Below are 26,281 nucleotides of genomic sequence, written 5' to 3'. Positions count from 1 at the left end.
CAATGAAGTTGATTCTCAGTACAGACCTTATAATGATCCATGGCTACCACCCTCAGACTTTGCCCTGCCGCTAAAGATGGAGACTATCTTGAATATTTGGACCAGGGTATGCATTGTGTGGTTGACTCCACTGTAAATTAAAATGTTAATTTTAATGTATGTGGCAATTCTCTGAAAGGAGGGTCATGTTTGTCAACTCTAATGCATCCATCAAAACGGGATAGTGGAGTGTGACTCCAGATCGCAGGCTTACCCAAATTTACTCTGCTCTACAGTTAAGCTGCTGTGGTATTCGTAGTTTTATGCATTTGTATTCAAGAGCACCCTTCAATAAAAACCAATCCAGTCTAAAACCAGCTACAGTCTAATGGTAATCAAACAACCAAGCCTTGCAACTGAGAATGCTGCAAACATTTTAGAAAATTAGCCAATGCTTCTTTATTAATAAGTGACAGAAAGTAAAAAATACATTCAAAAATAGTTTCAAAATCAATTTCTAAAGCAGACACACCGAAAAAGAATCATGCTACTCTGAATGCTTTTATCTTAAACCATTAAAAGAACATTAGGTAAGCTAATGCAACAGCTGGCTGTGATACCACTTCCACAGTATAATCCATAATAGTAAAAGTAGCTTTTTCAGGCATTTTAGTGCAATTTCTGCTGTTTACAGGTCTTTTTTTGGTGCATTCTCCTATAATTTAATGTCGATTGATGTCACTCTAGCTTATAAACCCCCCACTAAGTCAAGACAACTCCACTTAGCAGTAACTTTGTTTTCTTTCAGGGCTAATATCAAAGTAGTTGTTTTGAATCCCAAAATGATAAATATCTAATAGAAGCCCGAAGCTATACAATTGGTGATGTATAATTGAACATTAAGTAATCCAAGTAATAGAAGTCGTAGGTCAGCTGTCTCTCCTCCTTAGACAATTCCTTTAAGTATTGCCTCACTACTTCTGCACTTGTTCTCTCATCAGAGGAATGTCTGTCTTTGAATTTAGGAAACTTCAGCTCAGCTGGAGCACCTACCAGCTGCAAAAAGTAATTGGCGTCTTCTTCCAGGGTTTCAAACTTTCCTATAAAATCATAGTTGATAAGGCAGGGATAGCAGAGGTTACTGACTTGCTCCCAATGAATGTCCATTCCTACTGGGCGATGGGAATCTAACAAATATTGGATAAACTCCTTGAACTTAACCCCTGATCCTGTTTTCAATGCCTCTTCATTTGCATTATGTCTATACTTCTTTATTATTGCCTTCCCAAATACTGGATGGTAATAGCTGTTTGGATGCTCAAACTTATCCCTGAAGGCAGATACCAGTCTTTCCATAGGATCACGTACAAATATAGTCTTGGTGTACGTGTTCAAACGTGTGTATATCCCTTTTAGGTCATAACTGTCCAGTTTCCTTAGATGCTTTCCATAGTGCACATCATCATGGGAAATGTTGTGTGCTGAAGCGGCGAGACCATTGAGTACCATGAGGACCCTTTTCCAATTGGAGCAGCCTGCTTTCGGTACTTCGCAGTACAGGACCTTGTGCCTGTCCTCCACATAAATTCTTGACACCAGGTGCACGAGGTGAGTTCGCAGCTGCTTTCTGCTGTTGTATTTCTTACAGAAGTCATGCAGGAAGGACCTGCGCTTTTCCTGGGCGCTATCCACATCCTTCCACTTGCCACCCTTGACTAACGTCTTGTTTAAAGGGCGCAGAGCAGGAGGTAAATACACCCCTCTGAACCAGCTGAGAGGTGACTCGCTCATCTTCTGCTGGTCAGACAGTTGGCTCACCAAGGATGCAGCCACCACACCGAAAGGGTCAGCCTTGCCCCGCCAGTTCCTGCTGCCCAAGGCGGCCATCTCGTGCTTACTGAGGCCAGGAGGAGCACTCCTGCTCAACGCAGCTCTCCTTGGCATTCCTGGAGGTGGAAGCGTGAAATCCTGCAAACATGGAAAGGATCAGAGCTTACAGCACAGCGACAGCCCAGCCCAGCCCATTCACATTGCAACAGCAGCAGGATGGTGGTGCGTGCTCAGGACCAAGCCACGTTTAGTACTATAAAGTCTTTTCTGAACCACTTGACGGATACATCTAATTTAGCAACATGCTGGGCTAATTGCTGAAATACATGCTTCTGAAGCTTACCCGTTAGCACACAGTAGGTCTTCCTACAAAAATAAATAGCTTAAGACACACCTTTTAAGAAATCAGAAGAGGTTCACATAGGGAGGGTGACAGTCCTGGTAGGTGTGGCCAGGTGCTTTTCTCTACTGAACACATTTTCCCCCTCGATAGCACTGGTTGAGTTGCACGGCCACTAACAGCTCTCTGGAGCACACTGGCACAGTCACGCTAACAGCTGCTGGATCTGCTTCCACTGCTGTGACTTGGAGCAGACCTTGTCCCCCAGTGGTGGTAGGGGACGAACCCAGGGCTCCTAAATAGCTGACATCAGTGGGTTCGAGTGGGGTGTGGTGACAGACGAAATCCTCCCGCCAAAAAGGTCCCACTCCTGTCCTCCTACAGATAGATCATGGAAGTGGGATACATCAGACTGCATGCACATACAGGTGTTTGCAACATGGATGTCTGCACCTGAGCTGGCTACTTTCACAACTGCTAAGGCAAAATAGGTGCCTTTAGAGCCTATTCCATCTGACTTATTTAAACATCAACATTAATGACATGAACCAACTAACCATCAACTAGTGACCCTGCGAAGAATGTGAAAAGTTGAGACTTTCCTCCCAAACATCTCTTTTAATGTCCCCAGTCACCATGCAGTCCACAAGCTGCAGAAATGGCAAAGCTTGGATCTCTGTTTCGCCATCAAATTCTTTACAGTCTTGTATCACGCAAGTTGACTGAAGAGTTTCGTGCAGTTTGGGGATTTTCACTCTCTGATTCCCAAGTGGATTCTTGTATGTCTACTACAGCTAGTAGATTTTTTTCTCCTGTCAGTAGCCAAGCCTGCTGCATTGGGACATCGATGCAGCTGCCTATTTTCATTAGACTTCTGGAGAGAGGGGACGCTGATCAACAGGTTTTTAAACATCCTGTTGCAAATACCGCATAGCCAAATGGTTAGATGGACACATGTGCACAGGCTGCCTGACTGCTTTTGTAAGTCTAACTTTTTTGGAAATCTACATGAAAAAGACTCTTCTACCATAAACTGATTAAACATTTACTGAAAAGTTGATTTGTGGACTGGCAGACCATAAGTGTGGATTTGGGAGGATGTGAAAGTTCATAGGCCGACTCAAATAAGACTGTTAAAAATTCAGAGGAATAATGTAAGAAATGGTAATGCATGGAACACAATTTGAATTCCAGTTTGAAACAAAGCCTATGCAAAACCAAGCAGTTCCAGGAAAAGTTAGCCTATCTTTGCAGTGTAATTATTTCCAATGACAATAACAAAACTGGGGGACCAGGCTGTTCTGTATTGCTGCAAACCACTGAAGATCAGGTCTTTGTTTTCACTGAACTGAGTAAAATGATTTTTTGTATTGGTGAAAGCAAATGAAAGAACAGAGCCATGCAGGGCTTGTACATCTGTGAGAGAGGGCATGTTGGTGTTTTTAGAGATGCAAAAGGATACTTGAATTCTTTCAGTTTGATGTGGTCAGGTTTTCTAATATCATTTGGTTTTTTAATTCTGTTGTCTAATATTTAATTCTTTAAAACAAACGAAACATATGTGCCTAGAGATTTCTCCCTTCTGCCCTAGGACAGAAAGAGCATAGTTAGTGTGTAATAACCGAAGGTAGTACTAGTAATAGAACAGGGCATGACTATAAACCTAATGGGAATTTCAGCATGACGGTGAATGGCGACTTACTGCAGAACCACAGACTTACAAATAAGTTAAATTATTTGACCTTTAAAGGAAGACCTGGAACTTAAAAAGTTGAAAATGAAAAATATGGGATACACAGAAATCAACCCCCAAATACCAGGCTCAGCAGAAGTAGCAATAAAGTTATACTACAATGCTAAAGTAACCAAAGATTGTAAACTCATCAGTGTGGCTCTGGGAATTTTATAGTTTAGAAGACAGTCTCCAGTGATATGTGACTGTACTGGTGTTCCCCAATGCAGAGAAAATTCAAGAGAGAGCAGCAGTACCTCACGACTTCCTATGGCATGTAATCTGAATTTAGCAGTCTATTTCAGGAGATATTTCAGTGCTAAGACACTTAAACCATCTGAATTTCAAATTAAAGCCACCAAAATGAGCCCGACACTTCAGAGGAAAGTTCAGCCTCCTGAATTCAGCCTGCCATCCTGAACTAGTGGAAGATGCCTTGGTTCCACCAGGCCCGAAGGGAAAAGGACAGACTGAAAGGTGTGTGGTCTCGATTTTGTTCCATTTCAAACAGTCCGCATGGGATCCAGGACCAACCTCAGGCGATAATCCAAGGAGATACCAGAAGAGGATTGCATTTCAGTCTCAGAAACTGTGAATGCAGCTGTAGGAACCACTACTGAAGGATTTTTCATGGGATTAAAGACTTCAGAGAAGGATGGGCAGAACTATTCAGAGAAATCTCAGGTAACACCCTAAAGGAACAACACTGCACAGTGGGAGTCACTTGAAAGGGGCTCCCTCCAAGCGAGATGAGGCAAAAGAAGAAAGAATTTATCAGGAAAAAAAAGCCCCAACCAGAAAAGTAAAAAAAAAACAAAAAAAACAAAACAAAAAAACACCTAGGGGAAAAACAATGACACAGGAAGTTCTGAGGACAAAAAAATTATCTAAATATGTAAAATACTATTAGTCGCTTCCCCTCTCCACTTCCCCTTCTCATTGAGACACATATCCCGTAGTGAATACAACAGTATTGGCTAATAAATGTTATTATAAGCTCCACGAGGGATAGTGTGCTTGCAGTAAATGCTGGCTGCAACCTCCTCTAAGAATGGCAATGGATAATGACGATTTTCAAAGGCATAAATGGCTGTTACATTGCTATGGAAGTTTTCCAACTCAAAAAAAATATAATAATCAAACCTTCCTGTACCCTTGCCAGGAGTAACTAGGTTAATAGCTAGTCATGATAAAGGGATGAATCAGCTGTTACTTCTGATGAGAAATATTTAATTAGAAAGTTTTCTTGGGAACTAACAGAAATTGTTTAATAGATAGTGCCATATTTCTTAAGCGAAACTACCTGACAGTCTGGCATATTTAGCTGCTACCACTGTTATGTGCATGAGAGCTGAAAGCCACACACTCTGAAAGGATTTTAATGTTTTATGATACTAGGTTTACACAAAGTGAGGAGCCTCCTTTGGCTTCCTCTCCATGTACATCTTCATGTTTTGTTGATTTTTTTTTTACAGCGGGAAGAGGAAAAGAAGAAACTTGTAAAAGCAATAAGCATTTTTTTAACAAACCCTCTTCCATTATATCTACGTTGCTAACAGGCCACCTCACAAGCTGCTGAGCACTATTATTTTGGAAAATGCCTGAACATACAAAAAACAACAGGCAGCATGCTGGTAATCCCATATCAGTCACTGACTCTGGATACAGATCTTCCCATACAAGCAGTCGTTACCAAACTCTTCAAGCCAAGTGTCCAAGTACAGGGATGACCATTCATGGCTTTCCAAAGAGCTGCTAAGTTTGGGAACCAGCTGCCTGGCATGGGAGATGAACTCCATGGTCACCTTGGTTAGACAGTCCTTGAGCCATGCTGACAACCTACGCAGCACGTTGTGTACATTTCATCCGAGAATGAAAATCCAGTGAAGTGTTACACCCTTGCCAGTAATTACACAGAGTGCCTTGCTGTCCGTTTGCATTAACACACTTGAAAGGAAGTTAAGAAATGGCCACGTGTCCAATTCAGAAGAGTATGCACATCGCCTCTGTCTCTCTTTAGCTAGGCAGGAAGTGAAGACAGATTTTAAAATTAGTTTAAATACAAGGGGAAAAGGCATTTAACTGAGTGTTAGTGTGGTATTCGGCTACTGGCAGGCAACTCAGTGAAGCTGCTGAAAGAAAAGGCATTGAGTCATTAACGGGTTCATGGAATTTTTTTTGACATTTTTATTGCTGGAGATTCCCTGCTTCTCCCCATCCACAAAAGGATTTCTCCTCACTGTAAGAAAAAGGAGGCAATACCTTCTTTTACACACATTGATGCTGTCCTTTCCTTTAACACCTTCGCAAGCCACTGGGGTTGAAGAGATTGACTACTGCCAAGAACGGTTAAGACTCATCCAATTACACTTTGTGGTGGTTTTACAATGCACAGGTGGGATCTCATCTAGACAGTTTGCAATTAGAGCAACCCGCCATGCAAAAAGATAATGATGTATTGGAAAGGATGATATTCCAGGGCTGATTTACAAAGATTTAATAGCCTGCAGTGCAGGCAGTGCTGTGTTTCCGAAATGCTTTAGTGCTGGATATTCATTCTTACTAACAAGAATAATAAAATTAAGTGAGCCCAACAGAAAATGTAGGACAAAGAATAGTGGAGGAAAGAAATATTCCGTTTTATCATGCTTTTCTGTGCTGCTAAATAACTCCATTGTAAGTATTAGTAATGTATGGTTTGGTTCTCAACATCTAGCTAATACATCTTCTGCCCTAAAATGCACTTCCTGAAACAGCCCTCTAAGATGCTTCTTAGGAGCAACGGCATGAATCATCTGGGAGCATACCGTGCTCTGTTTTTTCTGTGGCTTGCACTTGGCTGTTGCAGTTTGAGAGCCCTGAGGACCCTCTCAGCACTGTTATACTAAATAGCTAATATGGGTGCTCTGCAAACACAAGCGTATTCAAAGATGATGAAAACTTGCATTCTGTAAGACAAGAGCAGGTTGAAATATTTTTTTACAGACAAAACTTATGAAAAATAATTATTTACAAGGACAGAGCATTTGTGTTTTCTGATCAACTCAGGCAGGGGTTCTGCAGTACATACAGAAACTTACCCATGAGAAGAAGCAAAGTCCCCCCCAACGATGAGACAAAAGGAGTTTGAAATACATGCTCGGAGTATATTGTATCTTTGCAGATACACCCCAGACCTTTGGTACCAGACCTGCTCAGGCAGTGCCAAAGTTCAGCATGAACTGAGAGCACTGGATACTTTAATATCTTTATCAATGATCTGGATGAGGGGATCAAGTGCACCCTCAATAAGTTTGCAGACAACACCAAGTTGAGCGGGAGTGTTGATTTGCTTGAGGGTAGGAAGGCTCTATAGAGGGATCTGGACAGGCTGGATCGATGGGCCAAGGCCAATTGTATGAGGTTTAATAAGGCCAAGTGCCGGGTCCTGCATTTCAGTCACAACAACCCCATGCAGTGCTACAGGTTTGGGGAAGAGTGGCTGGAAAGCTGCCTGGCAAAAAAGGACCTGGGGGTGATGGTCGACAGCCGTCTGAATATGAGCCAGCAGTGTGCCCAGGTGGCCAAGAAGGCCAACAGCATCCTGGTGTGGATCTGAAATTGTGTGGCCAGCAGGACTAGGGAAGTGACCGTCCCCCTGTACTTGGCACTGGTGAGGGTCCACCTCGTGTACTGTGCCCAGTTTTGGGCTCCTCACTACAAGAAAGACATTGAGATTCTAGAGCGTATTCAGAGAAGGGCAATGAAACTGGTGAAGGGTCTAGAACAAGTCTTATGAGGAGTGGCTGAGGGAGCTGGGGTTGTTTAGCCTGGATAAAAGGAGGCTGAGGGGAGACCTTATCACTCTCTACAACTACCTGAAAGGAGGTTGTAGCAAGGTGGGGGTTAGTCTCTTCTCCCAAGTAACAAGTGATAGGACATGAGGAAACAGCCTCAAGTTGCGCCAGGGGAGGTTTAGACTGGATATTAGGAAAAAAATCTTCACTGAAAGGGTTATCAAATTTGGAACAGGCTGCCCAGGGAGGTGGTTGAGTCATCATCCCTGGAGGTATTTAAAAGACATGTAGATGTGGCACTTAGGGACATGGTTTACTGGTGGACTTGGCAGTGCTAGGTTAACAGTTGGACTTGATGAGGTCGAGGGAGGTGATTCTGCCCCTCTGCTCCACTCTTGTGAGATGCCACCTGGAGTACTGTGTCCAGCTCCGGAGCCCTCAGCATAGGAAAGACATGGACTTGTTGGAGAAGGTACAGAGGAGGGACACAAAAATAATCACAGGGATGGAACACCTCTCCACGGAGGACAGGCTGAGACAGTTGGGGTTGTTCAACCTGGAGAAGAGAAGGCTCCGAGGAGACGTTATTGCAGCCTTTCATTACTTAAAGGGGGCTTATAAGAAAGATGGGGACAAACTTTTTAGCAGGGCCTGTTGCCATAGCACAAGGGGTAATGGTTTTAAATTAAAAGAGGGAAGATTTAGACTAGATAGAAGGAAGAAATTTTTTACAATGAGGGTGGTGAAACAGTAGAACAGGTTGCTCAGAGAGGTGGTAGATGCTCCATCCCTGGAAACTTTCAAGGTCAGGCTGGACGGGGCTCTGAGCAACCTGATCTAGTGGCAGATGTCCCTGCACATTGCAGGGGAGGTTGGACTAGATGACCTTTAAAGGGCCCTTCCAACCCAAACTATTCTATGATTATATGAAAGGTCTTTTGTAACCTAAATGATTCTACAATTCTATGATTTATTTCACTGTACAAATTTTTTTCTTTACATTGCTTCTTGTGTGGGGATTGTATTGTAATGACCACATGATTTCAGGACCTTACTTGTTCCCCAGTATCTCCCTGTAGAAAACAGACAGAGAAAGGCTGTTCTGATTCAAGAGTCATTTTCTGATTCACTCTCTGATTCTTCATTGATCAGTTGATGGAAATCAGTTTCTTAATTTGGGTGTTCAGATGAAGGCAGCTTGAATACTGGAAGGCTATAAAAGAAACATCTTCTTACTTGGATTGTAGGTGCATGTGAGTCTTTGAAACCTAACCTCATTTGCTTAAAATATCAAGTTTTCTACAGAAGTGGGCACAGTTAGAAGGATTTCTTCAACAGAGGTTCATCACTGCGGTAGATGGTTCAGAATTGAAATTTAGTTGAAATCTGAGGAAAAGTTTGCCTGACTCCTTCAGTGAAGCCTGGAGCTATTTCTACCTCACTTTAACTGTAAAAACATGTAGAACTATACTTACACATGTATGTGCAAGTTTTCTTAAGCCTGCCAAAAATAGGGATTATCCTTAACTTTTTTGTGCTACAAGACTATTTGCAAACCGTAATTCAGAATGGCCAGACTCATTTACTACAATGGTATCTGAGCTAACATATAAATATGCTCATAACTGGAGGTTTTTAAAAGACGGGTAGACATAGTGCTTAGAGATATAGTTTAGTGATGGTTTTTGTCAGAGTTAGGTTGATGGTTGGACTAGATGATCTGAAGGGTCCCTTCCAACCTAGGCAATTCTATGATTCTATAACTTTCTCATATCGTAGCAGCTGTGTAGTGTAATGTTGATGAGCCAAACAAATCCCTACAGGAGCTCCCAATGGAGAGACTATCCAGGCTGTCCACAAGTGACAGGAAATATTTGCTGATGAGGTGTTTCACCTTCTGTGCAGTGGAGATAAACTTCTTGATTCATCAGTTGTGCTTAAAACAGCTACTCCAGAGACAGGCACCACTAGCTCCTCACCTCCCAGTGGAGTCACGAATTTTTGGCTTATCTAATTTATTCATGGCAAATCACCACTGCTGCATTCCTCACAAGCCAGAGGTGACCTGTATATTCCTTGTGAACACTGCAAGTTTACTGGAGGTACTTCTGTCAGAGATACCTTGTGGCTCAGACACAATTCCATTATGGAAGAGGAAGAATGGAACAACTGTCCTTTGAACTTTAATAGTTCTTTCTGCCACTAAAGTTCTCAAAAGAACACAAAACAGCAGCAAGCTTATCTTTCCTCTGAATTAAGATCTAGGAGTATTTTGTATATGCAACCATCAGTGCTGACAGGCAAAACCTTACTATAGCAGACACCACATTTTCCTATGAGATATGTATCCCTAAAACACACGTACTTGTACCAAGCATCTCTAAGGTTACTAAATGAGCTGGGGGGAAAAAATAGAAAAAAGAAACGAGTATAGGAGGTGCTCAGAGCTTCCTGCAGAGACTAAGAGGCAAACTTTATAGTTTGTAGCTGAAATACAATCAGGTTCAAGAGACAGACTTGTGAACACAGACCCAGACACAAATGAGAATAACTGAGCACAGTAAGAAAAAAAAATACTGCAGGTAAATTTTAATCAACAGACACCAGTCATTTTAAATGCTGCTTTTCAAAACACAGGTTTGTGAATCAGTGACTATTGCCCCTTGAATCTGCTAGCAGAAAGTTCAGCATCTCACGGCAGGGTGATTTGGAGTCTGTGCAAGGGCACAGGCAAAATGAGTGAAGAAGGAAAGGGCAGAGGCAAAGAGATATTTTTTTTATGCAGTGTGGCCAAGTGTCAGGTGATGAGCTGGTGTGGAAAAATTTGAAAGAAGAGCATCAATCCAGAGATGGTTTTGCAGGAGAACAATCCAGACCCACAGGCAATGGGGAAACTGGAGAGGCTCAATATATAGTAGTCTCATCCCCATTTAATAAGGGGACAGAAAGAAATCCTTTGTCTTTGCCCAAGACCCACACAGATGGAGGATTGCTGGCTTTGCACAGTAATCTGTGCAAATTATTTCTTAATTTGGGTGTTCTCTCCCCTCTTCCTGCCCCCTGCCTTCATCTACAGAAAGCACGAAGTCACCCATGCTAAATGAGGCAAGACAGTCTGCACGAGCCACTTCCACAAACCAATTCATATGGTCAGCAACTTGGATGTAGGAAACTAATCTCTAATTTTACTTGCCAATTCTTGTTCAAATCGGGAATTAACTCCCTCCTGTTTCTGCCTTCACAGTCAAAACATTTGGTTTCTCCAAAACATGCTCAGAATGGGAAGGATAAGAAAGATCAAAGCACGGCTAAGAGAAAAAGTACCAATAAAGATGCTATTGTTATCAGAAACTAAGTAGCATGTAAGTTTGCATGACAGATTAAAGATTCACCAAGAAAACAGCAACCAAGTATTGAAAATAAAAACAAGCAACCTACCCCCTTATTACTAATAAAGAAATCATTGTCAAGGTCGATTGACAGTAATGATAAATTGGCCTCTGGATAGTGCAATGCTGATGCTGCTTCTCTAGCTTTCTGACAACAGTTTCATGGGGCTGTTTTTTTGCAGTATAACTTACAGACTTGTAAATAAGCACAGAGACATTGCAGCCCAGACAGCTTGTCTTTGAACAGAGCCTGCATCCAGTTTGCACGGAGTGCCTGTGCCTAGACGGGTAGCTAAGATGCACTGTTAATAAAAGGCAACCTTCAGCTCATGGACCACTTAACACTTGGCCGTATTTAGCCCAATGTCATTCCTATGCAGTCACACTCATTTTGGGTACCAGGATGTTCAAACAGTATTTTAATTCTGAGCTCAGTCCTCCTCCTCTGTGTATACTCTGTTAATAAAACCTAAGTCAGCTTCTGCAGTCAGTGGCCATAAATCTTCATCAGTACTCACTCTTATTTCTGTATGGAACGATGTCATAGCAAAGCAGCTTAAACAACCTGAAATTCAAAACGGACTCAAACTAAGCAGGCGATACTCATTTTATGAAAAATAATATTAGAAAAAGACTCTTAGGTTCCACTGACTGGTAGGTTTACTGTATGTATACAGGGAGTTTAAATCTGGAGATGACACTTTCAGGTAATCTTTGTATATTACATCTTGGTTTCTTATTTGAGTTCATTAAATAATGTTATCGTGCCTACTTTTTCATAACTTAAAGCACAGAAGCAAGTCAAATAACCTAAACAGTTCCCTCTATTGACAAATGCAATTCTCAAAATTGTTACTTCCAAGTTCACGGTAATTCATATAAAGTCATTTTATGCAGAAGAAAATAATAATGCCTCTTGCATGTTCACAACGCAAGCCAGGCAGGCATTTTTGAGCACATTTCATATTTTAAACAACATCTATTTTCCTCTCTAAAGACAAGGGCAGATGCCTGAGGCTAGACACCAACATCTTTTTACCCAGAGGTTTTAGGGACCGTGTATTGACACTTGCTGATCAACACCCACGCTGCACAGGGGAGACCCAGTCCCTATTGTCCCGTCTGCACGAGTAGACCTATTTCCTGGGTGGGTGACTGCTGGGCATTAACCCTGAAGGTTAACTAACCCTGCATGCTGGGACTGAAACCCTGGCTCCCCTTGTCCAGGGAGTGCTCTAACCACCAGACATTGTACGAGCCTCTCCCTCTCTCTAGTTCATTTTTATATACTGGAGTGATATAACATGGGTCTTACAGGCAGAAGTTGTAGGCATGAATCTGCCTGGGCAGGGGAAGAAAATGAACCTAGGCTTCCCTGTCTCAGGGAATCATTGACTTAGTTTTCACGGGCATCCCAACAGCATGTTAAGAAGACCGCCCAGCCTACCTGTACCTCACGTGGTTCAATTTAGCAGGTGTGAGCATTCCCGGCGAGATAGCCATTTCTGGGTTTCCACCACACTGAGATAAGAAGTGCCTGGATTGGCTCAGTCCTGCCAACACTGGAGCACACCTGTACCCACAGAGGAAAAAGCCTACAAGCTGCGTCCACTGGGAGGTGATGAATGAGCAGAGGTTACTGGAGATCGGGACTTAAGTTTCCTTCCAAACCTGTCCCCCCTGAACTGTAATGAAGATATAGCTGCTTAAATAGTTGCTTAGATGTCTGCTCTGAGTAGCTGAATGTGGAGCTTGGATGCCCATGAAGATATTTGGAATAAGAACAAGGCAAAGCGTGTGTGTTATACGGGGAAACAATGTAATTCTAAGCCCAAAAGGTTTCAAGTCGGGTACCAAATCCTTTCTTCAATTAATTTAAAGGAATTATTTTGGCTGCAAATGTCAAGCTACAAACAAGATGTTCAAGAAAATATTCTTACAAGCGGTGACACAAGTGGTAGCCTAGTTTTGGAGGTGTTTCAATCACATTTCCCCATCCCATCCCATCTCTCCCTGGCCTGTACTTCCAGCTCCTGCCCATACCCAACTGGCAGCAGTGGGCAACGCGATGGCTCACCACCTGCATTCATGCTTGCCAGCCAGCTCTCTGCCCTCTCCTGAAATGGATACGGAGCTGAGATATGCCTTTTCCCTAGTGAGGACAAAATTTCCGCTCTTGCCAGCGACCACCACCCTTCACATCGCTGAGCTCTTCTCTTGTAACTGTACCAAAGTTGGCTAAAATCGTCCCAGGCTTCAAACATTACTGCAGGAAGACTGAGAGGGAGATGGCCTGGCAGCGTGACTGAACAGATCTCCCTAGAGCACCCAGGGCATTTACAACCAGTGAGATGTAAAAATGAAGATGATAAACAGCTGTATTCCTTCCCCACAAAACCCACCATCCCCTTTGAGAAGATAGGTCCGTAATGTAACGCTGTGCTTCTGCATACATGGCACTATTTCTCACATTAGTGGCTGTGGTAAGATCCACAGGGATATTTTGCTGGTAAACAGAATCCATTTCTATCTTGTCTGCAGGTAAACACACTTATCTCCCAGCATAAACGAGACATCTTGCTCTTTTAGAAATGGTAAGAAAAGTTCCAAATGAAACTATGTTCAGCTGAAGAATATTAATGTATATTCAGGCATGAAGAATTCAATTTCCCCCAAATTGCTTTGGAAGAGACAGTAAGATCTCTAGAGGTCTCAAAGCATTTTCCCCTCAATCACAATTAGCATTTAATTCAAATTAGATGACTTTATTGGTAAATAAAAAATAAACAGAAATGTATAATGCAATGGCAAATATCTCAAATCTGTGTTTGCCTACATTCATGCACTTTTAAACAAATCCATGTGTTCAATTTTACAAAAAAATATTAATACTTGAGAACTGATTGCACACGTAAATCATTCTGGGACAAAATAGGCAGTGAATTTACAAAGGGGGTTATCCACTGCACACTCCCTCCTTACACTGACTGAAAGGCAGCATGCCCTATTTTCACTGAAGGGGGCTAACTCATGTTTATCAGAGGTAAAAGAAAATACCCAGTATATTCTGTAGCAGTGTTTTTGTATCGCTATCTGCTTGGTATGCATTAATCTGCAAGCAGTGCCACAGATGATCGGTGTGCCACCCAAACACTAACTAGTTCAAGCACCTTGAAGCAGAGGAATAATGAGAAAGAACGGCACTGTGGCTAAGGGTGGGCGCACTGGCCAGAACCACAGTGTTTGGTTTTGTAACTTTGAGCAAGTCCCTTGACCTTCACACTTCATTTTTCCATGTCTGCAAAACAAGCAAAGATAATAATTGCCTACCCAATGTGAATATTGTGATTCCGAACTTCTGATTAACACTGGTAGAAAACCCTTGCAATTTTACAGAGTGAGAAGGGACACTTAGAAATCTGAGAATCAGGATTGCAATCCAACTTCCCAGCCCGTACTGCCTTTCATTGCTCAAACCTCACACCACTTCTTTCAATACTTCTGTTGAACATCCAGTCTTCTAAGTCTGTTGCACACTCTAAGACTCGGTTGTTTTGGCTTTTTTTTCACAAGACGAATAATCCTTCATAAAATTGAAGATATTTTTATCTTCAAACGCTGCATGTATATTCCTGTCTATATAGCCTGAGAAATGGTTTCCTCCAATAGGATACTGAAAAGGTTCTCAAATAAAACTGCCTGCTGTTCTTATATGAATAATACTTCCTCCTGCATTTTTCTGAGATTCACTGTCTTGGTATTATACATTATTTAATCAGTGAAGGACTGTTATGTTATCTGAACTTGAAGCGGGTAGAGGATGGTGCTTCAGGAGCAGCCCTGATCAGCCTGGAAGAAAGAAAATGTTATGTGTAGGGCAAACCTGAACAATTTTTCCTGTCTGATTTTCCTATTTGATCAGATATCACATAATGAATGGAGAATTGATTTAAAAAAAATGCTTACTGGTAAACAAAATGCACAGAGGGAGGTGGAGGGATCTCATAGTCAACTAGACAGGGCTCAGAGGTGACCACTTCAAACATATGCATGTAAACAAGTACCTAGAGGACAGCATGATGGGGGAAGCCCTCATACGTTCTCTGGGAAACCCGCATGGCTGGGTGCCTCTCCACAGTGCCTGTACAGGGCAAGCTGGACAGGGAACAAACAGGAGGAATTAGAGGTCTGTGTGCAGTCTCACTGGGATCAGAGAGACGCGGTGGGACAGCTCACAGGACTGGAGAGCTGCCATGGATGGATACAGGCTCTTCAGGAAGGGCAGGCTGGGACAGCAAGGCAGGGAGTCACCCTTTCAGTCCGAGAGCAGTGGGGACACATGGAGCTCTGCCTTTGGACAGATGAGTCAGTGGGGAGCTTGTGGGTCACAACTAGAGGGCAGACCAACACGACTAACACTGTGGTGGGTGTCTGTGACAGAACCCCTGATCAGGAAGAAGTAGTAGACGAGGTCTTCTGCAGACAGCTGGAAGAAGCCTCATGTTCGCAGACTTTGGTTTTCGCAGGAGAATTTAACCACCCCAGTATCTGCTGGAGGAGCAGCAGAGCAGGACACAAGCAATCCAGGTTTGGGGAGTGTATTAATGACAAATTCCTAATGAAAGGGATCAAAGAGCCAACAGTGAGAAGATGGATGCCAGACCTCACAAACACAGAAGGACTGGTCAGAGATGGGAAGGTCATGGTGATGACAGTTGCCATTAGAAGGCAGAGTTCAGGATCCTGAAAAGAGAACAAGGCAAAAAGCAGGATCACAACTCAGAGAGCAGGCTTTGAAGCCTGCTTCAGGAGAGCAGACTTTAGGATGTTCAGGGACCTGCTTAGAGGAAACTCGTGGCATCCTCCTGGAGAGGAGAGGGGTCTGGGACATCTGGGTGAAGTTCAAGGATCACCTCCCCCAAACTCAAGAATGGTTCATCTCCATGAGGAGGAAATCAAGCAAAGATAGCAGGGGTCTGCATATGTGAAAAAGGAGCTTCTGAAAAATATTAAACATAAGAAGGAAGCATACCGGAGGGGGAACCTGGGACAGGTGGCTTTGGGGAATATAGAGACACTGTCTGATCATGCAGGAATGGGGTTAGGAAAGACAAGGGAGGGACGTGAAAGGCAATAAAAAAGGATTCCACAGGTCTATCCACAGCAAAAGGAAGACTAGGGAAAATGCGGGCCCACTGATGAATGGGGATGGGGCCTGGTGACAGATGACATTGAAAAAGCTGAGATACTTGACACCTTCACTGCTTTGGTCTTTACTAATAAGACTGGCCTACATCAATCCCATGTCCCTGAGACCCATGGAAAAGTCTGGAGCAAGGAAGACTTCCCCTGGTGGAGGAGAATCAGGTTAAGGAATATTCAAGCAAACTGGACATAAAAAGTCCATTGGACTGATGGGATGCACCCATGAGTGCTGAGGGAGCTGGAGAATGTCACTGTGAGCCTGTTCTTGATTATCTTTGAAAGGTCATGGTGATGGGGGAAGGTTTCTGAGGACTGGAAGAAAGCAAATGTCACTTCTGTCTTCAAGGACGGCTAGTAGGAACATCAAGGAAACTACTGGCTGGTCAGCTTCACCTCATGTTTCCTGGGAGCATGACAGAGCACAGGATTATTCCTCCCCAGGTGCATTTCGCTTTGCTGAATTTCACGAGGTTCCTGTTTGTCCATTTCTCCACACTGTTGAGCTTCCTCTGAATGGTGGCACACCCATCTGGTATCTCAACTACTCCTCCCAGTTTTGTGTCCTCTGACAGCTCGCTGAGGGTACACTCTGTCCCATCATCCTAGTATGTAATGAAGAAGTTAAACAGTATTTTATTCAGCTGTGACCCCTGGGGTACTCCACTGGTGACTGGCCTCCAGCTGGACTTTGTGCTGCATAGATTTATGAAGGGGAAATCATGCCTGACCAGTCTGGTAGCTGTGTACAATGAGATGACTGGCTCAGTGGGTGAAGGGAGAGCACTGGATGTTATCTCAAATTTAGTAAGGCTTTTGGCACTGTCTTCCATAACCTCCTCGTGAAGTACGGGCTAGATAAGTGTTCAGTGAGTTAGACTGAAAACTGGCTGAACTGCTTAGGCTGAAACGGTTGTGCACAAAATGCAGCTGAAGGCCAATCGCTACTGCCACAGGGTCGATGGTGAGTCCAAAACCGTTTCACATCTTCTTTACTGACCTGGATGATGGGACACAGTGTACCCTTACCAAGTTTGCAGACAATACAAAATTGGGATGAGTGGCTAACACACCGGAGGGTTATGCTGCCAGTCAGAGGGACCTTAACAGACTTGAGAAATGGGTAAATTGGAGCTTCATGAAATTTGACAAAGGGGAATGCAAAGTCCTGCACCTGGGGAAGAACAACCCCATGCACCAGTACAGGCTGGGTGCTGGAAAGCTGGAAAGCATCTTCATAGGAAAGGACCCGTGGGGTCCTGGAGAACAAGCTGACTGTGAGCCAGCAATGTGCCCTCATCTCAAAAAAAGCCAATGGCTGCATTAGGCAGAGCATTTCTACCAGATGAGGCGAGGTCGATCCTTCACCTTTGCTCAGCCCTGGTGAGACACACCAGGAGTTCTGTGTCCAGTTCTAAGCTTCCCAGTACAGGAGGCATGGACGTACTGGAATGAGCCCAGTGTATAAATGGACATGGACACAGACATACTGGAGTGAGTTCAGTGAAGGGACACAAAGGTATTTGAAGGACAGGAACATCTGACATACAAGCAGGTGCCAAGAGAGCTTGTACTGTTCAGCCTGGAGAAGTCTCAGAGGGATCTTATTAATGTATATAAATACCTGATGGGAGGAAGTTGAGGGAGTAAAGAAGATGGAGCCAGACTCCTCTCAGTGCTGTCCAGTGACAGGACAAGAGGCAGTGGGACTAATTGAAACACAAGGAATTCTATCAAAATATAAGAAAATATTTTTCTGCTGTGCGAGTCTTGACACTGGCACGGGTTGCCCAGAGGTTGTGGAGTCTCCATTCTTGGAGGTACTCAAAATCCAGTTGGTCATGATCCTGGGCAACCTGCTTGAGCTGACACTGCTTTGAGTAAGAGGGTTAAACTAGATGATCACTAGAGGTGCCTTCCAACCTCAACCATTATGTGATTTTATGAAGCATGTGAAAGTGAAACAATAGTTCAGGTTTTTTTAGTGGACTAAATGCATTAGCTCTCCTGAAGATTTTCAAACTCCTAATTCTGGGGGAAAAAAGTAAGTAACACTGAGGAATATGACCCCAAATGGGGAAAACAGGAGCAAGGGACATACCTATTAGATAACATCAAAGTCACAGCACTTGGAAGCTGGCACACATGAACTGAACTTTTCCTAGCTAGGTCATGTGAGAGGATGAAGGCAATAGAGGAGAGTACTGAAGTACAGCACTGCACAAGGAAAACCAAGGAATTTATATTGAGCTGTGAAGTTTTCGCTCATATTAATATAGGTTTATTGCATCAGGTGAGTACCTGAAGCATCCTTCAGGTCATAAGTCTTTCCCCAACATGATCTGTGCAACAAACTTCTTATCATTTATTAGAGGTTTGTTTTTTTATTCACCTCTTTACTTTGGCAGAAGGTGTATACATGCTGACAGTACACCAGAGCTGCAGTTATCCCTGGCCCAAGCCTAGCTGTAGAAAGTACATTGCTTCATCACAGTCTTTTCCTCCCCAGCCCCAGGTGCAGAAAGGGAAATGCTCCCTGACAGAGAGGTAAAAAGACTAAGAGATGGATATGCCAATGCAAGAGAGTCTGCTTTGAGGGAAGAGCTCCTCGGGGACAAAACTGTGGGACAGATAGGGTGGAGCACTCTCACCTGCCTCCTGACTCAACCTGCAGCTTCACTGCAGAAGGGACAGGCTCAAGTCTGAGCTTAAACATAGCTGGAATTTTAACCCAAACGTCTGACTGCGCAAACAAGTTCAGCTTCTAAATGCAAGTACGCATGTTCTTGTTAGTTCTTCAGAGCTTCTGAGAGGCAAAACCACATGTAGGAGTATACATTAAGACCACAACACAGACAAATCTAAGTGGTAAGGATGAAACATAAAGGATCGCCTTCAGACACATTTTGATTGGCGGTCTGTAAGCTTTTTTTAGCCAAGACTTACACAGAAGTGCAAGGTTTGTTCTTGTTTCCTTGCATTTCCCTTAGCAGTAGTTAACATGCTACAGCTAATCAGGCTGTACATCAGTGCCAGGATTTACCCTGAAGTTGCCAAGGTAGTTAAAAATAGGTATTGGAAAAGCAGAGTGCATGCCATTTCTGCATGTCTCTGCTCAGGCAGAGTGGTAGATGACCACTGCTGTTAAATGAACATGCATACCTCTGTACATAAATGACAAAAAAGGTGCTCAAGGAAAACCAGCAAACACCTTATGATCAAAGGGCACAAGAGCCAGTGAAGATGTTAACTGTAGTCAAAGGTTTCTGGAAGCAGATACTACGTTAGTGTTTTATCTGTGTCATATTTCACCAAACTTTGCTTAGGCTTTAGAAAGAGCTAAGAACCACACAGAAGCAGCAGTGGTCTTCAAGATGTGAGAGGTCCCAAATCCCCACAGAGAGTGAGGGGTTTACCTAGCAGGACATCACCAGGACAGAAGCTTTATCATTTCCCCATCCCCTCTCTGTTTCATTCACCTCTCAACTAGACGTTTCCTGCTCTTTGCCCCTTTGCACTCCTGCTCCTGTCAAGTCGTAAAATCCTTCATCTTCTGCAGAGCCACTTCTCCCTCACTTAAATTTCTGGCAGCCAATTTAACTTAGTGTTGTTGCACTGAGTTAAAGGGGACTCCAGGATCTTAAGCCAGATAAATATCTTATCCTACATATAAAATTTCAAGTTCAGTATTGAAAATAAGTAGGATCCTTCTATGGGAGATATTTCATTAGGATCAACCCCAGTTCAAATCTTTTTATTGAAGTAATATTACTACAAATCAAATATGCAGCACTTCTGCATTTATGCCATAAATTATAGACTTGAAAAATGAAATTTGTTTCTAATTTGAAACATTCTTCCATTTCTTGGAAGTCTAAAGGAGGTTTGTATGGCAAAGGGCATCACTAGCTTCACTAGTATCCATTTAAAAGTGTCTACCATTTGTCCCCAAATCAACTTTTTACAGCTTTATTAGATATCCACATATCAAGACAATGCAATTTTCTTGAAAAATTACATCTTCTTAAGTTAACAGCAGAGACGGACCAGGTGTGCAATTCAAGGAGGGCAAGGCAGTGGCATGCAGGACAAGACCAAGACTGGATACACAAAGTATGGCACCTAATCCACCTTTTGCAACTCCGACAAATGCCCTTTTTATCACAATATGCTCTCCCTCAGAAAAGGGCAATGTCATACACAGAGCTGATTTTGTCACCCAGAAAACGTGCAGAACTAGGTCTCCAATCAGCCATCCACAGCGCTGTCAACGTAGCCTCCAGTTGTGCTTTAAAAATACAACTGCCCCCCCTTCTGGCCAGTAAGAACTCCCAAAAGTGATTTTGCAAGGCATTTTAGGCTAATTTTCAAATGCGGTTCAGTTTATAAAAGTTAATTTGGCTTCTTTTAGGATACAAACTCTCAGCCAAAACACAGAACTTCCATTAAGTTTCAAAACATTTCTACATTTATGTAAAAAAAAAAGCGAAGATATTCCTTTGCTTACGTAATGCCATATCGTGGGCTAAATATATTCACCCATCAATTACTGAAGATAACAGGAAGGTTGTAACAACTGTGGCTATTATTTGGTATCTCAGAACCAGGCTTCCCATAAGCTTCCAGACATGTAAGGGCTTACTCCTTCAGTGGTGCCTGCTCAGGCCACTGGAAGTGACACAGTGACATCCGTGCCATGCTCTGCCATGCTGTAAGACCCAAACCAGGTTGCCTTAGGTGGTCAGTCCACCTGGTACGTTCGTCCTCCATCTAGATATCTTCTAGATCACAGATAACAGGGACTTTATGACGCCTATGCCTATTTATAGCTTGGAAGGAAAACTACTTAAGGGAGGGTGATTGCTGGCAAACAAACATTTTAATGACTGCTTTTCAAGTGACTTTTCAAAATGAATCTCATGAACAATACAGATACCCATTTATATGCCGTCTGGATGACAGCATTCAGTAAGAGGACAAGAAGCTGAGAATGAGAAGTAACACAATGCTTCTGTACAAGTCAAGTCCTTTCAATCTGGAAGAGCATGTAATTTAGGAAAGCAAACCCTGGGTTTCCTCCTGTCTTTCTGGTTAGGGGAAAACGTTTTTCAGTATAGTTCCTATATTCTTTTCCCGATGATGAAATGCTAAATTGCAATATATAAAGGTTTTTTTTTCTAAATAATTATTCCTAACTGATACAGTAATAAAGACGGAAAAGACATTGCTCCACAAGCAATGTTTACTGAAGCCTCAATGAAAATGCATGGCAGAAATGAAAACCTAAATACATTCAAAACACCGCTTACATGTGCCGTACATGTATTTAGTATTGATAGCTTTCCACTTTTTAAAAGGTATACTAGCAAACAGGAGAAGTATTACTTTTTTTATTAAAAAAAGCATAATTCTATGCTGCAAAATTTGATGCCAATGAACAAATCACCTCTAGGCTTTGTCCTCACCATCAACACATTGAGAAGTAGACACACTAAATTGCTTAAATGGCAAATCTTAGGTTTAAATCAACTGATGTCTACTTTTGGGAATTCAACACATCTGCAGAGCCAGGCAGTTGTCTGATAGGTGGTCCTTGGCATGCCTACATAGTTAATATCAGCTTGTCCTGTGAAGTTCTACTCTTTGTAATTGCTGCAGTTCTTTTACATGAAAAATTGAGTAACAAAAAGTATGAGAGTGTCAAAATACCTGGTTAATTATCTGTTGCTGCAATTTTTCTCCAGACTCTGAAAGAGAAAGAAAATAATTAGTTTGTACATATTTTAATGATTATAATCATGTACATACAGAACAAAAAGCAGTGAATTCAGCAAAAAAAAGAATCAAAACTTATAATTAAGAAATAGAATTTAACATGTACAAATGACTTGAAACTTCAAAATGGAAATCCACCTGAAGTAAAAGAAACACAAGCCCCTTTTAATAAAGATGTGATAAAAAGAAGGTTGAGATAGGTAGCCAGTCTTGCTAACCTGGTACCCCACAAGGAATGATGACGTTCAAAGTGAAGTAAACAAATTTCAAATATGTGCTATGAAGCATCTTAATTAAGTTGTGAGAAACTGGTGGCGTTCAGCTCAGGATTTGACCATTGGAGGAGAAAAGCAGCTTCTGACATTACCCTAAAATAAAATTACGTGCCTCTGTCAAGGCTGAGGTTAGGCACCAGCTGGCTCAAGGAAGAAATTCTATCCTGGTAACATCCAGAAAGTGGCAAGTTGAATTATGGTCTTGATTCCTTATTCTGGCCTTCTTCTGCAGTGTCCTTCAGTGTGCTCCTGAAGATATGATCAAAGCCTAGACAGAATATTGCTTTTCTACAGCCATCTGGGACCCTAGCAGCAAGGACACCTCAAACCTATTATTTTCTTTTAGATCAAAAGGGACAGTAATTTTGCCTCCTTTACTGTTCCCATGCACTAGTTGTCAAAAGGTCAGCTGGTATCAATTACCCTCCCTTTGCTACTGGAGATCATCCACATGTATTGGGGAAAGTCAGGAATTTCACACGTACCTATCCAGCTAGGCTACATGTGCTCATCGGAGGGTTTTTTTTAAGTAATAACGATAGGACACTGTTTACAACCTGTCAGTATCACTGTTAACCATCAGGGGACCCTGTTTCTACCTAGCACGGGTGGCTGCCTCCTCCAGCACTGGAAATATACTCCATTTCAACAGAATTTCTTCATACTGATGTGTGTGGCACAAGATCAAATTTTTAAAATGAGGTGAAAATATTTTAAGTTAAAATACAGTATAAAGGCTCTATTCATTAAGGAAAACGATATTCCCTACTTGTCCCTGAGAATACTTCTCTTCTCAAGGAAAGCATTATAGATAATTCAGATAAAGATAACCACTTTAGGCTATATTATAAGATTGTCTCTTATGATAATTATTTTCTGCATGCTTGTGTTCTGTTTTTATTTGGTAAATATGAAAATTATGCTTTTTTGGCTAACCCCCTCCCCAACTATCATTTAGGGGAGACTTCTCAAAATGTATTCCTTTGTTCATGGAGTTCATCTTTGGGAGAGATAGAATTTATTCTTGTAACTAATATTTTAACCAAATAGATTGTTGGCAATAGAAGATTAAAGGCGTATGTGTTTTTAGCATTCTCTAATTACATACAAGTTGCTAGGAAAGCAGAGTGTTTGAAATCTCTGGTTAGATCAACACTATTTTGCTCAAAGGTTTGTGGACTTTGAATACTGATGCTTTCCTGTTTCCCAGTACATTTGTTTTTAGGCTATTTTGATTCACTTTAAAGGAATTTTAATAACTTTCTGTTGACAGCATGGACAGCTGGTCTTGAGAATTAGTGAAAATTCACTTGCTGACTGAGGAAGGAAGTGACATCAATGAGTTTCTAAAGTCAGCCCAGGGGAAAAAGTGCGCTCCGCCAGAGTAGCCTTTCATGCCATTGTATTTCCAGTGATGCCTCGAGATGCAAATTGCGTTATCAATCAAACTTACGGTTTCTACCTCAGACAAATATAAAAATGAACAGAAAGTCTGGGAAAGACCTTTGTGGCCATTTCTGACACCGCTAAGGAAAAGGTGAAGAAGAATTTATGGTAGTTCTTTCCTTGTTCACTCTTGGCTCTTTCTTTTGGTGATTTCAATACTACAGTATCAAGGAAAAGGCAGTTGCAGAAGCGTCCGTAAGATACACCAGTAATGATGACACAGGTTAAACAGGACAGAGATTGTCTAGGCTGTTAAGGATAGAAGAGAGATCAAATTCAAGGTCACCAGCAAATTGAATACTGTGTCCTCCATTTAGTCGATAGATGATCCTTGTCCTCATCACAGAACAGCTACATGAATTTGGCAGAGTCAGCAGTTGTGCTCAGAAGAAGCCAAGGTCTTTAATAACAGGGATGCTGCAAATTAGGGTGGAAATACATTGGCACCATTACATGGGGAAGCCTGCAAAGTCCTGGTGTGTACTGTACTTTTGGTTTAAGGAGAAAAGCTACAAAAAGCAGTGAAAAAACATAAACACATGAAACAACATCTTCTTTCTTAGCCTGAATAGAATATTGCCCTCTTCCTCACTGCTAATAGATCATTACTACGTTAAAAAGAGAAATTCTTTCCAAAACAGCAACTATCAAACAAAAATGTCCCTACAGAATTTGGCATAAAAAGATAAAGGATTTTAAAAGGCACAAGAATGTTACGCTGTGACAACACCTACAGCGTTGAAAGGGGGTTCAGTTTCTGGCTGATGGCTAACAGTAGGGCAGTAGAAGGCTTCACCATTTAAAGTAACCAGAATTTTGTTTGTCCTGCTTTTTTTTTTTTTTTTTTTTACAAATCCCGAGAATTCTCTTACAGTGACTCATCACTAATATTTTGTTTTATTTACGGCACCTTCAATTTCAAGAAGGATGCTTCTATGATTCTATTCGATGTTTCTGTTTCGGTGTATCATGATCACTTGTGGTGACCACAGCATTCACTAGAGGGATTCAAGAAGGAACACTAAAGAGCGCGCTCCAAATTCAAAAGACATGAGGCAACGGCACACTGATAAAACCAGAACTGTCAGAACATGATGGCCAGTCCCACAGACAACACCCACGTTACTCTCATGAAATACAGGGAATTCTTGAGACTTGCCAGAAGTTTCATTACCGGTGGACCTACACATGCTAAATTCAAAATTTACAACGTTATATCCAGAGCTACTGCAATGAGGTAGCAGCTTATGCAATACGAATGGATGCAAGAACATCAAACTAACTGGGAATTTTACTGCCATCTGGAAATTTGCATGGAAACTGCCCAGCAGGTAGCTGGTGTAGTGGAAGAGACTTCTGCAATTCAGACTGCATGTGAATGGCTTGTTCTTCTCCTGTATTGCTCTGAAACTTCCTTTTTCCACCTGTTATCTGGCATACTGTTCCTAAGTGGGCTTCACTGATACTTTGATTGAAAAGATGTATTTACCAGTAAAAACTACGATTCTTATTTGCTAAGGCTCTGCTCTCGTACCGCTCTAACTAAGGCTAAACTGGTGCAACTGGATTCCAACAATGTTTTTGCATCAGGACTGGAGAAACAGACCTCCCTCAGTTCATTTTTAGTGATTTTATTCTGTCTCTCCGGGTGCAGAAAGTGTAAAATAATACCTTTATGTGGTTTTCAATGGTTGAGATAAATGGCCTTCTTGGGTTGACCTCAAGCTATATCACTTTAGAATAAAAAAAAAGTATTACAGCAAACATTCTTTAAAAGATTTCTCTGTATTTTCATGCACTAATTAGTGTACTAATTCCTGTTTCCAGGGCAAGTTGGGGTTTTCAATTTTTTTTTGCTTGCTTGTTCTTATTATAAGGATGATTACCTTACTGAGAGCAATAATGTATGTTTTCTAATGTAACTGACCACTGTGAGACACAAGAGCGTGCCATAATTGATGCTGTCACGAGGAACTGCAACACCGACTCCTCAGCCTAATGCACACAACCTACACAGAGACCAACACATAATTATGCACACTATGCCCTGCTTACCTCCATACAAAGGAATGTGATATTTGTGCAGGTTTACAGATTAATCTGCTGTAATTCCTTTTAATGTTAAACTACTTCCAGCTCAAATATAATTAAGATCACCGGGTACAAAAGATTCGGGTTGGAAACGTGAGTACACTCCAACAGAACAAATAACAGCTTGATGTTGTTTCTTATGTTCAAATAGTTGGATACATCAAGGATTTTGACAGCATGTTTGTTCCCTAAGTATGTAGCAAAAGAAAAAAAAAAGGTTTCATTTCAAAAGGCAAAAGACTACTACTGCATTTAATTAGAGTGTAAAATCCCTTAAATACACAGATCTGCCAACTTATGTGACGTGACTGCTACAAGTCCTAGCAACAAAGGATTTCTTTTTTTTTTCCTCCCAAAAATCAAATCCTAATTTATACTTCAAGCAACCATCATCAACATCAATAAAATGAAGTCTTTGGAATATAAAGTTTGTTTGCTTAAGTCTT

The 26,281-nt window shown here is 41.9% G+C and overlaps 1 protein-coding gene across 7 annotated transcripts in view; it reads right to left on the bottom strand.

The window, feature by feature from the left end:
- Positions 1–402: 402 nt before the first annotated feature.
- CHST9 (carbohydrate sulfotransferase 9) overlaps positions 403–26,281 on the bottom strand; it is a 97,142-nt gene continuing 71,263 nt past the window's right edge. For 6 of the 7 annotated variants that reach the window (XM_054191878.1, XM_054191882.1, XM_054191879.1 and 3 more), the window contains 2 exons: positions 21,958–21,995; positions 403–1,947 (listed from right to left, as the gene is read on the bottom strand). In XM_054191878.1, the coding sequence (XP_054047853.1) occupies positions 850–1,947; positions 21,958–21,995 (1,136 nt within the window). In that variant the 3' untranslated portion in view covers positions 403–849. Of the gene's footprint in view, positions 1,948–21,957; positions 21,996–22,241; positions 22,809–26,281 lie in introns of those variants that run through there. The other variant, XM_054191883.1, reaches the window with a different exon arrangement.

Source organism: Rissa tridactyla, chromosome 2 (assembly GCF_028500815.1).
Source record: "Rissa tridactyla isolate bRisTri1 chromosome 2, bRisTri1.patW.cur.20221130, whole genome shotgun sequence".
Lineage (NCBI taxonomy): Eukaryota > Metazoa > Chordata > Aves > Charadriiformes > Laridae > Rissa > Rissa tridactyla.
Note: the sequence above shows the minus strand (reverse complement) of the source record. Positions and strands in the feature narration are given on the sequence as shown.